This window comes from Taudactylus pleione, unplaced genomic scaffold, assembly GCF_031769625.1.
Source record: "Taudactylus pleione unplaced genomic scaffold, aTauple2 ptg000041l, whole genome shotgun sequence".
Taxonomy (NCBI): domain Eukaryota; kingdom Metazoa; phylum Chordata; class Amphibia; order Anura; family Myobatrachidae; genus Taudactylus; species Taudactylus pleione.
This window is the reverse complement of record NW_028284443.1, coordinates 46,188,295-46,202,927: the sequence shown is the minus strand read 5'-3', so window position 1 is coordinate 46,202,927 and position 14,633 is coordinate 46,188,295. Positions and strand designations below refer to the sequence as shown.

The following is a 14,633-nucleotide window of genomic DNA, read 5'->3' as shown; positions in this document are numbered from 1 at the left end:
TGCAAGTAGACTGTTGAAGAAATGAGAGCTGAGTCTTTGGGTATGGTTGTAAAAGCTTCTGGCAGAGGACCGTTCACAGTCCTAAAGTGTTTGGTGTCCCCTCCTTGCTCCAGTGAATTTGTGTAACCTCCTCCTTTAGGCTTCAAAGTTGAATATGTATTTATTTATTCACAGTTATTTATATAGCGCACACACATTCTGCATGCCTTCACAGAGAATATGTTATGTCATAATATTCTCTTATATTTATATTGAATAATACCATGTAGCTTTACATGTGATGAGGAAATTGCTCTTATATTATGAGTACTACCTTCAGGGCTCCGCGGTTACGTCACATTGCTCCCTCTCATGGTCTGGATTGAGTACTCACTGTCGAGTTGACCTGTCATGTCTTAATTGCCCTCTCACTCTAGTTAGATTGAGTTCAGTTTTTTTTAATGTAATGCTACTCTCTCTCATAGATTGAGTACTGCTGTCCGACTCACATTATGGCTCATTACTCTCTTATAGATTAAGTACTACTTTCCAAGCTCATGTGTTATGGCTTGTTACTTTCTTTTTATGTTTAGATTGAGGATGGACTTTTCTAGCTCACATTTGTCTGTATCTAGGTTGAGGCTGCAATCCAGGCTCGCATGTTTCCGGTTATTCTCTCTGCTTACCTGGATTGAGTACAAACTTCCTGGTTAACTTGTTTGGTCATAACACTCCATGTCAGAATGCGTACTGACTTCCTGGCTCAAATGCTATGTCTCAACACGCTACAGGGCTCGATTCAGTACTGGCTTCATAACTTCTGTTTCCATGTTGGCTTTCATACTGGCTCCATTGGTTTGTCCTGCTACTCTATTCCTGTTTAGTTGTGTGCTACTCTTTTGCATGAAGATGTTCGGTCACTATGCTCTCTCCCTTTCTAGTGTTCATTCTATAACCCTGCACCTGTTACAACCTGTTCAGTTCCTCTTGCCTAACCTGGGTTGTTGCGCTCTGCTCTGGTGCTTCTCACATACTCTGGTTTGTGTCTCCGCAGTTTGTTGCATCAGATGAGTGTGCTAGAAGCACCCGAGCAGAGGGCGACACCCTAGGCAGGAAAGAGAAACTGCACGGGTTGTGACAGGTGCAGGGTGCTAGAATTAACACTATATTTTTTAAATTGTGCATAGACTTTTTGGTTGACATGTTATTTTCCGGCAAGTCTCTATCATATAATTACTATTGCATGCAGCTTTGCAACTTGATTTGTTCTGTGCATTGTTTACTTACATTACCTGATGTAGTCTCGGCTGTTTGTATAGCATTGGATCCAATTGGCAAGTGATATGTCATGGTATTCTCTATTTATGTAGATTTCCACTCTAAAAGTTTGTCACAGTGCTATGTTTTTTGCATGGTACTCTTTCCATTATATTGGGTGCAGTTTAACTAGCTATCCAAGTATCTAAAGTTAGATTTATTGTGTACTAAAATCAGAGCTACTGACTGAAGGTTATGTGATTGGACTCTCTCCACTTCTTTCATGAGCTTTCTTAACCTGCCAGGGTACTTCCTCCAATGTATTCTGTTGAGTTCAGTATTTTGTCATGATGCAGTTGTTTTCCCCTCTTACGATTTTGAATGCGGTCTCCTATTCATCCTCATTTTGATAATGTCAAATCTGGACCATTCATGACTGGTGTAGTCATTACGGTTCTCTTCCCCCTCTTATTACAGTGGTGTATTGCTTTTGGTATCTGGCTATGTTACAGGTTCCACATACCGGTTCCTTTTCCAGATAGAAGTTACGACCAGATCCCATATACAGCTCATCTATGTGGGAACCAGGGTACACCCTTGGTTCATGACCGAGCAAGCACTGCTGGTCTGGAGAATGATCGCTAGCTCAATAAGTTTCTGTGGAGTTGACTAGCTGAGCTCGTGCACTCCTGGCTAGGTTCTTGTGGCCTTCTAAATGCGGTACCTTCACCTGTGGGGTCCTTTGACCTCAACAGGGTTATCTAGTTATTTCTGTTAGGTTAATGATGTAGTGCTAGATTTTCTGCTATGATCTCACTCTCTTCTCAAATACGATCACTGTTGTGTAACAACGCTACAACCGTGTCATCCATTACCTTTAAAGGGGCATATGGAACCCTTTGAAATAACCATTAATGTTCTTCCTCCGGGCAGAACTGGGATGTCCTGGCAATTTTTATGCTGAAGTGGTCGACTGTAAAGCTGACTTATTAGCATGTAAGCTGCTTATTCTGCAGGGTGCTCTCAGGGCTGTCTTAACAGCATTGTAGGCTCTGGGCAAAGCAATGCACTGGGACCCCTACCCACCCATTCATGGGAATAAAAATGTAAGCGGTCCATAAAATAAACCTTTATTTATTGGTACATTCAACAAAATCAATGTTTAAACAAAAAAAAAAACTTATGATGTAAGTGGGGATTACGGACTCCACCGCCCTCTTCCCTTCTCCAGCTGGCAGTGCAGTTCCTGCTCTGCACTGCAGCAGTGAGTATAAGAGAATGCTGCCTGGCTGCTCTGATTGTGTGTAAATCACAATCAGAGTGGCCAGGGAGCATCTTTCTCTGCCTGCCTCCCTGCTGGCTGCCCTATGCATGGAGCAAGCGGCCACACACTCCATCTAAATGCCTCCGGCCCAGCCTGTCCCTGCTCGAAGGCCTCTAGAACTGTGCGACCCTGGGCATCTGCCCAGTGTTTCTATACATTAAGATGGCCCTGGGTGCTCTCACTGCCTGCTGACCTTCTCCAGGCTCGTGCATGGCTAGTGTCCACATGCCTCTCTACAGTGGGGCATTATTGCACAAAACCAGGGCTTTAATGGCATTCCAACACATTTCTGTGATTGTCTCAACTAGGTTGCCCTTTTTTTTTTTTCAATTAATATTTAGATTGGCTGTTTCTTTCAGTGAAAGTTGGCTTCCTTTCCTGCTGATTCAGCCTCTTCAGTGATTTTACACATTTCCTTCGTCCATGTTCATGGTTATTCTTTGAGGTTTTTACTTCGTTTTTCTGGCATTGAGGATGCCTACTTTGCAGTCTCTTGACTCTGTGGCCTTCAGTTTCTCTCCTTGCTGGCTATTGCTCTAAAATAGGGATGGGAAACCTCAGGCACGGGGCCGTATAAGGCCCCCAGAATCGTTTGGTCTGGCCCTCTGAGCTTTTTTCTGCTAGCCTCATCTGGCTAGTAGGGTACCTATAATGGCACCCTGCAGTCAGAATCTATGCAGCAGTACTGCCAGGAGCGTCCTTGGGACGCATCAGACTGTCACACCGCTGCCCTTACAGCTCCCCGCAGCATCCTCAGGATGCTCCAGACATTGCTGTAATCACTGGTGATTGTGGCCTCGTCCCCGTGTGACATCACATGAAGGGGGCGTGGCCTGCACCAGGCCCACGAATAATGTTATATCTATCAAAATGACCCTCGGCAGAAAAAAGGTTTCCCACCCCTGTTTAGCAGAACAGGGCCTGCGTTGGCTTCCCTCTCTCATAAGTCATGGTGCCGGAGATCAAGCGGTCTTGTGTTCTGAGGTTTTTTTATCCTTTTTTTTCTTTCCTGCAACAGTTGTATTTTGAATTGCATTTTTTCCACAGACAGTTATCCTGGCCCTGGGGTCATATCTCACTTGGAGTAGTTTTGGCTCTATATCAACAATCCGCCGGTGGGGTGGGGATCTTGGCTCTGCTTTGTCCTGTAGATGGATCCACTTGTGAGAGGATGGCCAGGGAAGTAACTGTACTATGAACCTCAAGAGCCATGTAAACTTTTCAGCGGGTTGTTTGCAGTGATCCGTGGTTACCACCAGTTTTAGACAGTTGTAATGCTCATTTCTGCTCGCAGCTTTGCGACTGATGACTTTCAGTATAAAGGTGTGTTACAGATTAAAACCTATAGATTTATTGCAAATTATCTTCAAAGTGATGTAGCACATTCCTCAAAAAGAAAACATCTGATCCTCCTACGCACATTAACCCCAACACATACACTTTTTGTACATTGTAGCAGTGCACCAGCCAGGAGAAGAGTGAGCTGGTGGTCAGAAACTGAATAAGAGACTTACCCCTCCCCTGTGAGTGTCGCACCTGTTCGAACAGGAACAAAAGACAGTTCAAGTTTTGACTGTTTCCAAATAGTCGGGGGTTATACAAAAGTACTTTGCTTCAATTATAGTAATGAATTATGTTAGTGATCCATGTTACAATTGTAATTGTTTTCTTCTTTTCTCTGTTCATTTTTAGGAAATGTATATTTTGATGTCCAGTCAGTTGGAGAAAGATATGGGAAGTTTATTGGTTCTTTCACAGATATGGACACGGAACTAGGTATTCGTTAAAGAAATGTGAATGTAGTCTAGATTTATGTTAAGGGAGTGCATAAAATAGCAAAAATAGATCTACCCATTAAGGAAAATAAAGAAGTAAAACGCAGGGATTTCATTAGTCACCATAACATCACAATATAATATCTTACAGTTTTAATACATTTTAGCTCTAGACATTTATACAATTGTTAAAACTTTAAAATGAAAACAGGATTATCAAACAAGTTAGTATTTTATGGAGGCGTCTTCCACACGAGCGCACATATTTGCAAAGAGGTTGGGGCAGTGCCACTGGCAGTAATTCCTCCAGTTTAGTTGCTTAGAACAAAAGTGCATGAGAAGTAAAATGTGTGATCTGAATGCTGCTTAATGCATGCAAGATACATGGATCTGCAAATGCGCACTTCAATAATGGAAAAGCACAGACCAATACCACACCTACATAAATGTATTTTTATTTTTGTTATTTTTACCACTCTATATAAAATCTGGCTGCAGTTTGTTTATTTGTACAATTTTAGTATGATTTTTAGGCAGTTTGTAAACTAAATACATTTTTGACAACAGCGGTTCCTTTTTTTTTTTTTCCCCCAGTTCTTATTTATGATTTTTAATGAAAAATCTCTGTTAAGCACCACACAATGGCCAGTATTCAATTGCCGACGAAAAGTCCTGGACTTTTCGCCTGGTGTACTTTCCGCCTACATCGCTGGTTTGGGCTCCGGAAAAGTATTGCACGTCCCCGCTATTCACCCTATTCAAATGCAAAAGACGCGAGAACGTGTCCCGGCGAAACATGGAGAGGCGGAAAGTCCAATCAAAAATGGAGAAATCAGCCTGACATTCCCCCAAAAGATGCACTGACATGGGGGATCACTATGGATACCCCCGAATAGCCCTGCTGAAAGTATTTGGGGTACATGAATCGTCTTAATAGGTGCTATTTAGCGTCTTTGCACAAGTGATGAAGAATAGCATTTAGCAGTGTTTTTTGTGACAAAATAAGTGGTCCCACCAAATTTGGGGTACATGAAAATGGGTGCAAGCATGGTTAAAAATCGCAAAAGTGCATTTTTAAAAAACGCACCTTCAGCAATCACCTGCAAGCAAAAAAACACCAGGGGCACCCTGGAGTGTATTTCGCTAGTTTTAAACTTTGTCCCCCAACTTTGTTTTTTTTTTTCACCCCCAAAACGAAAGTACTTTTTGGGGGTCTTCTAAAGTATTTTTTCCATTTTTTTTGAAGCAGTTTACCTTTGGGGGACTGTCCCTAGGCTGCAGGGGTGTTGCCACAACTTTGCACCCCAAAATCCCAATTCTGCAATTTTTCTTGCCTGCTTTCATAGGCGAATCTTATCCGCTGGTTACAAGGCGCAGATTTTTCGCATCGGCGGAAAGTTTTTTCAATTGAATTGGGCAGAAAGTTTCCGCAAGATGAAATGACGTCGTCGCCGAAAGTTTTCCGCCGATCGTGGCTTTTCGCCTGCAATTGAATAAGGGCCATTATCCTTAAAACCTGGAATGTAATGGTTGAGTTTGGGAACCTCTGCAGTAATTGCTCATTTTACTTTCCGGATCTAACAGTGGCCGCAGAGCCTCTTACCCACTATAAAACAACCTGACCAAATAAGTCATTCATATAGTAAAGCACATTATTTTGCACACAAATACCAAAATACAGATGCTGACAATGTCACACATGCACCAAACAAAATGTCCGCCTACCCTAACTGTCATGATAAATATATATAACACTTGAATGATCAGTATTTCACCAAATGTAAAAAGTGACTTTTATTTAGGAGGTTAAGTGACTATAGGAAGGACTTTAACCTGATTGTATATTTCCACTTTGCGGTGTTCCATCTTACTCTGAGCCCAACAAATGACGCCTCTGACTGTGTTACTCATAATGTACCCGTATATAATGTACTGTCTCCCCATATTCTGCAGGAGTTCAGAACAGGAGGCCGACACTCGCTATGTGCACCTTGAGTATGTTGATCTGACAATGCTGGGATCCCAACACGGGTGTAATGCTACTTAGAGTATTTTAACTACGCGTGTACTATAACTACAAACATGGGTAAAACGCTGTAAGTAGCACTACACCTGTGTCGGGATCCCGGTGCTGGCATTGTGAGGTCAGCATACTCATCCTCCTAACCGCATCCCTTCTGCAGTTTATAAGACCCTTACACTTTAAGCTTGAAACATAATGTAGTTAATCATTAAATAAAATATACTCCTCATTATAGTGATGTACTACAAGTCTGTCTTCTGGCTCTGAGATCTCAGCATATTTCATGTTTTACAGCTGAAAGTGACAAGTGGTCCCCCAGAGATTTTGCTTTGTGGAAGTCTGCTAAACCGGAAGAGCCTTATTGGGTTTCTCCATGGGGTAAAGGAAGGCCTGGCTGGCACATTGAATGCTCCACAGTAGCAAGGTACAAGCAATAAATTGTACACATTGTTACCATAGGAGAGCTGATAATGAAGACATGTAGCCATGGCACATAAATAATAAAAAAGCCATGGCACATAATTATTTAGAGATAACTGATGCACCTTTCTCTGGCTTCCTAAAATAGAATTGTTTCCAAGATATAAATTAGTTTCTCAGGACTTTCGGTGGTCCCCAGAGATATAAAAGATATAGCCATAGGAACAGGGCCGGCCCTAGCCCAATTTTTTTGGTAAGCGAGTATATTTTTGGGCGCCCCCCTATGCAGTGCCCCTTTTACAGTGCCCCCGGTAGTGGTACCCCTTATGCAGTGCCTTTTAAACAGTGGCCCCAGGTGAAGTTCCCCCCCTAAGCAGTACCCCCAGTATTGCCCTTTATATAGTGCCCCCAGTAGTGGTCCCCCCTCTTGTAGTAGTCCCCCCATTGTTGTGCCCCCAGTGGAGGTTCCCCCCCTATGCAGTGCCCCCAGTAGTAGGCCCCCCTTGTAGTGCCCCCAGTAGTAGTCCCCCCCTTGTAGTGCCCCCAGTAGTAGTCCCCCCCTTGTACTGCCCCCAATAGTAACCCCCCTTGTTGTGCCCCCAGTAGTATCCCCCCCTTGTAGTGCCCCCAGTAGTAGCCCCCCTTGTAGTGCCCCCAGTAGTAGTCGTCCCCCCCCAGCAGAGACACACGTAATAATAATTAAAAAAAAACACTTACCTGAAACCCCGCTCCTGCAGCCGCTATCCGCTCCTCCATCCGTCCTCCCGGGCTGGACCGTTTTGCATTATGGGCCATTACCCACTGCGGGAGCAAGAAGATGGCTCCAGCAGTGGGCACAACAGACTCTCATTGGCTGCTAATCAAAACACACACACAGCTGCCGGCGCCTGTGTGTTTGGCACTGTGTAGTGCTGACTGAAATCCGTCCGGTCAGCGCTACACACACGGTGCAGCTCTGTTACAGAGACACAGACTGCCCGCGGCCCGCACGGTACGCAGCTGAGGTGCCCTCCACTATGTGGCGCCCCACTCAGCTGCGTACCATGCGTAATTAATGGTAGAACCGGCCCTGACAGCACTAGGTGACAGGGAGAGGGTGACGACAGGGAGAGGGTGACATCGTTAGGTGACGGAGAGGGTGACAAAAGGGAGAGGGTGACAGGGTTAGGTGACAGGGAGAGGGTGACAGGGAGAGGGTGACAGCGTTAGGTGACAGGAAGAGGGTGACAGCGTTAGGTGACAGGGAGAAGGTGACAGCACTAGGTGACAGGGAGAAGATGACAGCGTTAGGTGACAGGGAGAGTGTGACAGCGTTAGGTGACAGGGAGAGGGTGACAGCACTAGGTGACAGGGAGAAGATGACAGCGTTAGGTGACAGGGAGAGTGTGACAGCGTTAGGTGACAGGGAGAGGGTGACAGCGTTAGGTAACAGCGTTAGGTGACAGGGAGAGGGTGACAGCGTTAGGTGACAGGGAGAGGGTGACGACGGAGAGGGTGACAGCGTTAGGTGACAGGGAGAGGGTGACAGCGTTAGGTGACAAGGAGAGGGTGACAGCGTTAGGTGACAGGGAGAGGGTGATGACAGGGAGAGTGTGACGACAGGGAGAGGGTGACAGCGTTAGGTGACAGGAAGAGGGTGAAAGCATTAGGTGACAGGAAGAGGGTGACAGGGTGACAGCCATTGCATGACAAATAGAAAGTAATTAAATTGACTTACCTGGGTCCAGAACTGCAGCGCGTGGATGGCTCTTCCCCTTCCTAACCCTGGAGTACTCACTAAACGCTGGGGACGGAGATCGTGACGTCAGATCTCCGGAGTCCAAGCAGTAGCACAGAGAGAAGAGGAAGCTGGGGATGGAGGGGAGGAGCTAAGGAGAGGGGAGAGCGAGGCGCCTCCTCCCCCTCCAGCCAGGCAAAGACTCCTGTAAGATGAGTCACTCAGGAGGGGAGGAGTTGAGGGGGAGGAGAAGAGAGTGGCCACTCCTCTCCGGCCGTCCCTGGCCTGTCATTAATGAACTTGTGGGCCAGTGAATTACAATGAGTCACACTGACTCCTTTTATGCCGCTGCGCAGCCAGCCACAGCCGTTCAGGCAGCGGCTGTGGCTAGCTGCGCAGCGGCATAAAAGGAGTCAGTGTGACTCATTGTAATTAATTCCGGCATCTTAGCGTCGTACGCGACTGCGTACCTGGCGTAATGGGCCGGCCCTGCATAGGAAAGATAGATAAGCATTTAATGTATGGTAGAGTATGTCCTAATATGCACTCAATCTAGGTCTTAACTGGAACAGGATTCATTGCTCTCAGTCACATCTCTGATATCACATAGCTGTACAAATTCTCCAAAGTTTCTCACATGTGGCTAAACAACCTCATCAGATCAACCAGAGCCATTAAACAGCATTTAAACTTCATAATGAAAGTGTATGTGCTTTGGAAGATGTTCTAGCAAAACTGCAGTGCACAGTAAAACGTTAGCGCTATTGGTTTCGTAATAAGGTGACCAGGAATAGACAGTCGTCTTCTGTCAAAATCTTTAATTTTACCAAGCATGTATTCTTTCTTATCTGTTTTATTTTTTTCTGTCACATGTTCGAGGCTTATAGCTACAAGCATTAATGTAATTCTCTGAAACAACACTCCCATCTACGCTTTGCAGAGAATTAATCTAATGATATTTCATGTGAAATAGTATCTTACAGCTATATATTTCTACACTCTGTGCAAAATCAGCAAATTCATGTTTCTGAACTTTATTTTCTACTTCAGGGTCCATAGGGTATCCACAGGATACCTTGGGGTATAGGTGTGACGTCAGTCGCAGGGCACCAAAGAGTTAAGCTTTCAGCCTCCCAGGATGCACTAGGTCCCCCTCCTATACCCCGCCCCCGGGCCAAGGCACCCCAGTTTAGTTTGGTGCCCGGCCGGAGTCGGGTGCACCTGTTGGAGTGGGGGCTAGAAGAGCCCCTGAAGCTTTTTCTTCATGCAGCTGTGGCTGCACATCTGGATGAACAGCATGGACAGTCAGTCCTGACGTCCATGCTGTCTTCCCTACACCCCGCCGGTACCAGAACGCCGGTACTGATCCGGGGATGCTGGTGGGCGTCTGGGGTCACAGCTAGCGGTGACCCCAGATGCTCCGGACCATGGCCGGATTCAAGGGGGACAGAGGTAAGCAGCGGGGTCCCGCGGTGGGTCCCCGCTGATCACATGGTCCTAAGTCCCCAGGCAGGGGGCTCCCTGGGGACTGGCTGCAGCGTGGAGCCAGGCGACCAACCTGCGCTTCCACTACCCCCTGGGACAGCGGACCGCAGCAGAGCGGTAGCGCTGCGGCGTCCCAGGGGTTAAATGCATGCCAGGGGAGCGCGCCTTCCCTGTCTCACAGCCGGCGCCTCCCCCGCTGCACACAGCCCTCTCTGCACTGTGCTGACTGGTCCTGTGTCAGCGCTCCTCCCCCAGGCCAGCTTCTCTCTGCTCCTCGGCGGCCATCTTCTCTGCAACGCATGGTGAACGCTGCTGGAAGTCTGGAAGGAAGCATCGTGGTCTGGGTCCCCCCGCATACCTCTCCTCCGCTGTGGCTCAGGTCTGTGTATGCAGCGCTGTGTCCTACCAGGCCCTGTGTCTGTGTAGTTGAGTGATCAGCGCTGTTAGTGCAGGAATTGTTATTTCTCTGCATTGTATGTGACTGTGCTAGCGCTGCCTGTAACTTTTCTTCTCTAAACTGTCAGCTTTATTACTGTCCCTGTTCTTTCTGCTAAAGCCCTTGCGGTGCGGTGCTGCAGGGTGGTCTCTCGCCTATTTAATACTTAATTGGTGAGAGAGGTCACATACGTGGTGCCATAATGTCTGAAAGTGATTTTCCCCTCCGGCTACAGTGTACCACGTGCAAAGTACCGTTAGCGGAGGGGGAGGGTAGCGCGGAGGGCCTTTGCCGGCAGTGTTTGTCCATGGCGCGGCCTATTACGGTTACAGCACCGGTACAGGAGCCGCCCTGGGCTTGTTTCGCTCAGGCGTTAACAGCTTTAGTGGGCCAGTTAGCTCCGCAGCCCGCGTTTACTCCGATGGGTTTGTCCCAGCAGTCTGTGGTGTCGTCACCCATGCAGGGGTTCCCACGACAATTGGTGGTACCCCACAGTCTCCCTATTTCCCCGCTCCCGGGTTCTCAGGAGCCAGCGTGGGTTAACTCCCTGACGAGTTCTGTACAGCACTTGTCGGATGTGTTGCAAGGGGAGTCTGTGATGCGGCCTCATAAAAGGCCGGTGGCGTCTCTGTCCGCTCCTTATGAGGATGACGAAGGGACGTCTGATGATGGGGAGATTCTGGATCCTTACGATCAGGAACCTTTCCATACTAAGGACGCTGATGCTAAGTCCAAAGTATATATTCCTGGACTTATTCGGGCGGTCCGCACAGCCTTGGTGATTGAGGACGAAGTTCCCCCAGCGGCTAAATCTAAGTATGCCTTTTTCAAAGATGTGAAGGGCGATGCCACAGTCTTTCCTCTTTCGGGTCAGTTGGTGGACCATTTAGAGGAGGCGTGGAAACAACCTGGCAAAAGATACCAGCCGCAGAGACGCCTGGCGGTGGCTTATCCGTTCGCGGATAATTATTTTGCTAAGTGTGAATCCCCTCCACAGGTGGATTCTCACGTGACCCGTCTTGTCCGTAGTGCCACATTGCCGATGCCATCCATGTCCTCCCTTAAGGATGCTACGGACCGCAAGGTAGAAATCTGCCTGAAGTCCGCTTATTCCCTTGCAGGGGGGGCAGCACGGCCGGCTATGGCCATTTGCTGGGTTGCCAGAGCGATGGAGCGCTGGGCGGATTCATTAGAGGCTTCTTTTGAATCCGACTGTCCGGCCGAACAGGCGGAGTTGATTGGCAATCTCCGTGATTCGGCCACCTACATCAACGAGGCGGCTCTAGACATTAGTACTCTGGTGTCTAGAATTTCTTCAGCAGCGGTAGCTGCTCGTCGCACCTTGTGGCTGCGATCCTGGAAGGCGGACGCAGATCCAAGAAAGGTCTGGAAGCGTTGCCGTTTACCGGAGAAGTTCTCTTCGGTCCGGATCTGGATAAGATTGTGGCCACGCTGGCGGCAGCCAAATCTGCTTGTCTCCCGTCGGCCGCTGCTCCTTCTGGTTCTGGACCATCGTCCTTTCGGTCATCTAGGGCCCAGGGCAGGCCCAAACCACAGTCGTTTCCTCGACAGGCTGGCCCTAAGAAATTGGTCAAGCCCCGGAAACAGGCATGGAGTACCAGACGTCCGGCCCCCAAGCCAGATGACAAGCCTGCGGCCTGACGGTCCGGGTCTCCCCTTGGGGGATCCCAGGGTGGGAGGCCGCCTGCTGCAGTTCTCCCGGTGTTGGTCGTTCACTACGACAGACACTTGGGTTCTGGAGGTGGTCTCTCACGGGTATGCCCTCTCCTTCCGGCACAGACCCCCGGCTCGATTCTTCACCACGGGTCTACCATCAGACCGGAACAAGGCTACGGAGCTGCGGAAGGTATTGCACACTATGCTCCAGGCTGGAGTTATAGTGCCTGTTCCATTCTCCCAGAGGGGCCAGGGTTTCTATTCAAATCTATTTTTGGTACAGAAACCCAATGGGTCATATCGTCCGATTCTCAACCTCAAAGCACTCAACAAGTCTTTGCGGGTCCCGAAGTTTCGGATGGAGACCCTACGGTCCATCATTCTGGCGCTGGAACCTGGGGACTACATGGTGTCATTGGACATACAGGACGCTATGGCGGTCATGGCGGCTTCTCTGCGGCTGCAAGGAGTCCGCATGTTGCCGTACTTGGACGACCTGTTATTGGTGGCAGGATCTCCAGAGCTCCTGTTACACCACTTGGACCTGACCATTGCACTGCTGCAACGGCACGGCTGGCTAATCAACTGGCAGAAGTCCACTCTAATCCCGTCTCGGAGGATTCTGCATCTTGGAGCCTTATTGGACTCGGGACAGCAAAGGATCTTCGTGACGGAGGACAAGATCTCTGCTTTACAGTCAAGGGTGCGCAGTTGTCTGCACAGCCGCCGGGTGTCCTTACACTCGGCGATGAGGTTACTGGGCTCCATGGTGTCGGTGTTCGACATGGTGGAATACGCCCAGTTTCACTCCAGACCTCTGCAGCACCTGATCCTGTCCAAGTGGAACGGGCTGCCTCAGTCTCTGAAGTTCCAGACGATTGTGCTCACCCCGGAGGTTCGCCTGTCCCTTGCGTGGTGGTTAAAGACGACCCACCTCAACAAGGGACGTCCGTTCTGGGTTCCAAATTGGGTCCTGTTGACAACGGACGCCAGTCTTCGGGGCTGGGGAGCAGTTTCGGGTCCACACTTGTTCCAGGGCAGGTGGACACCGACAGAAGCGGAGCTTCCAATAAATATCTTGGAACTCCGTGCGGTCTTCAATGCTCTCCTGCAGGCACAGCGGTTTCTCCAGGGTCACCCGGTGCAGGTCCAGTCGGACAATGCTACCACCGTGGCCTACATAAACAGGCAAGGAGGAACTCGCAGTCGGGCGGCTCTCGTAGAGGTCTCTCGGATCCTGGTTTGGGCGGAGCGCAATCTTCCGGCCATATCAGCGGTCTTCATCCCGGGAGTGCTAAATTGGGAGGCGGACTTTCTAAGTCGCCAGGACGTTCATCCAGGGGAATGGTCCCTGCACCCGGACGTTTTTCAACTACTGGTGGACAGGTGGGGTCTTCCAGAAATCGACCTCATGGCGTCCCGGCACAACAACAAGTTGCCGGTGTACGGGTCTCGCACAAGAGACGAAGGGGCGTCTCTGGTGGATGCTCTGTCCGTCCGGTGGACGTTCAGGTTCGCATACCTGTTCCCTCCGGTCTCCCTTCTTCCACGGGTAATCCGGAAATTCAAACAGGAAGGAGGGACGCTCCTGTTGATAGCTCCCGCGTGGCCCAGACGGCACTGGTTCTCAGACCTTCAGGGTCTGTCAGTGGACAGTCCTCTGCGGTTGCCGCTACGACCGGACCTTCTGTCTCAGGGTCCTTGTCTTCACCCGGACCTGACTCGGCTGTCTTTGGCGGCGTGGCTGTTGAGACGGCCATGCTGAGGTCCTGGGGGTTTTCCAGCTCTGTGGTGCGTACCATGTTACGAGCTCGGAAACCGTCTTCCGCGAGGATATACCATCGCGTGTGGCATACGTTCTTCCAGTGGTGTCGACCGAGAGGTTATGCACCGCGGGAGTTTCGTCTGTCTCGGATTCTCGCCTTCCTGCAAGCGGGACTAGATCATGGGCTTCGCCTTGCTTCTTTGAAGGTACAGGTTTCGGCCCTATCTGTCTGGTTTCACCGTAGGATTGCTACAATCCCGGATGTGCGCACCTTTATGCAAGGTGTTCTCCGTATTCAGCCGCCCTTTGTTCCACCTGTGGCGCCTTGGGATTTGGCTGTGGTCCTGAGGGCTCTCCAAGGACCGCCGTTTGAACCACTGGGCTCAGTGGATATTAAATGGCTAACAGCTAAGACTGTTTTCCTTCTGGCCGTTGCTTCAGCCAGACGTGTTTCTGAGTTAGGGGCTCTTTCTTGTAGACCCCCTTTCTTGGTTTTTCATGGGAACAGGGCAGTGCTCCGCACTCGGCCCGAGTTTCTTCCCAAAGTTGTTTCCCAGTTTCATGTTAACGAGGAAATAGTTGTTCCGGCCTTTAACTCACCGGGTCTTTCCGTGGGTGAGGCCTCTTTGGATGTTGTGCGGGCCTTAAGGACTTATGTTGACCGCACTTCTTTGTTTAGGAAGTCGGACGCTTTGTTGTCCTCTATGGCTTCTGTAAAAAGGGTTGGCCTGCTTCAAAGCAAACTTTGGCAGCCTGGATCCGTATGGCTATTTCT

At 49.0% G+C, this 14,633-nt stretch overlaps 1 protein-coding gene across 2 annotated transcripts in view; it reads left to right on the top strand.

Annotated features, from left to right (window-relative positions):
• Positions 1 to 14,633, top strand: part of CARS2 (cysteinyl-tRNA synthetase 2, mitochondrial) — a 141,470-nt gene that overhangs the window by 49,691 nt on the left and 77,146 nt on the right. For both annotated transcript variants that reach the window (XM_088458430.1, XM_088458422.1), the window contains exons 6-7: positions 4,253 to 4,336; positions 6,653 to 6,782. In XM_088458430.1, the coding sequence (XP_088314556.1) occupies positions 4,253 to 4,336; positions 6,653 to 6,782 (214 nt within the window). The remainder of the gene's footprint in view (positions 1 to 4,252; positions 4,337 to 6,652; positions 6,783 to 14,633) is intronic.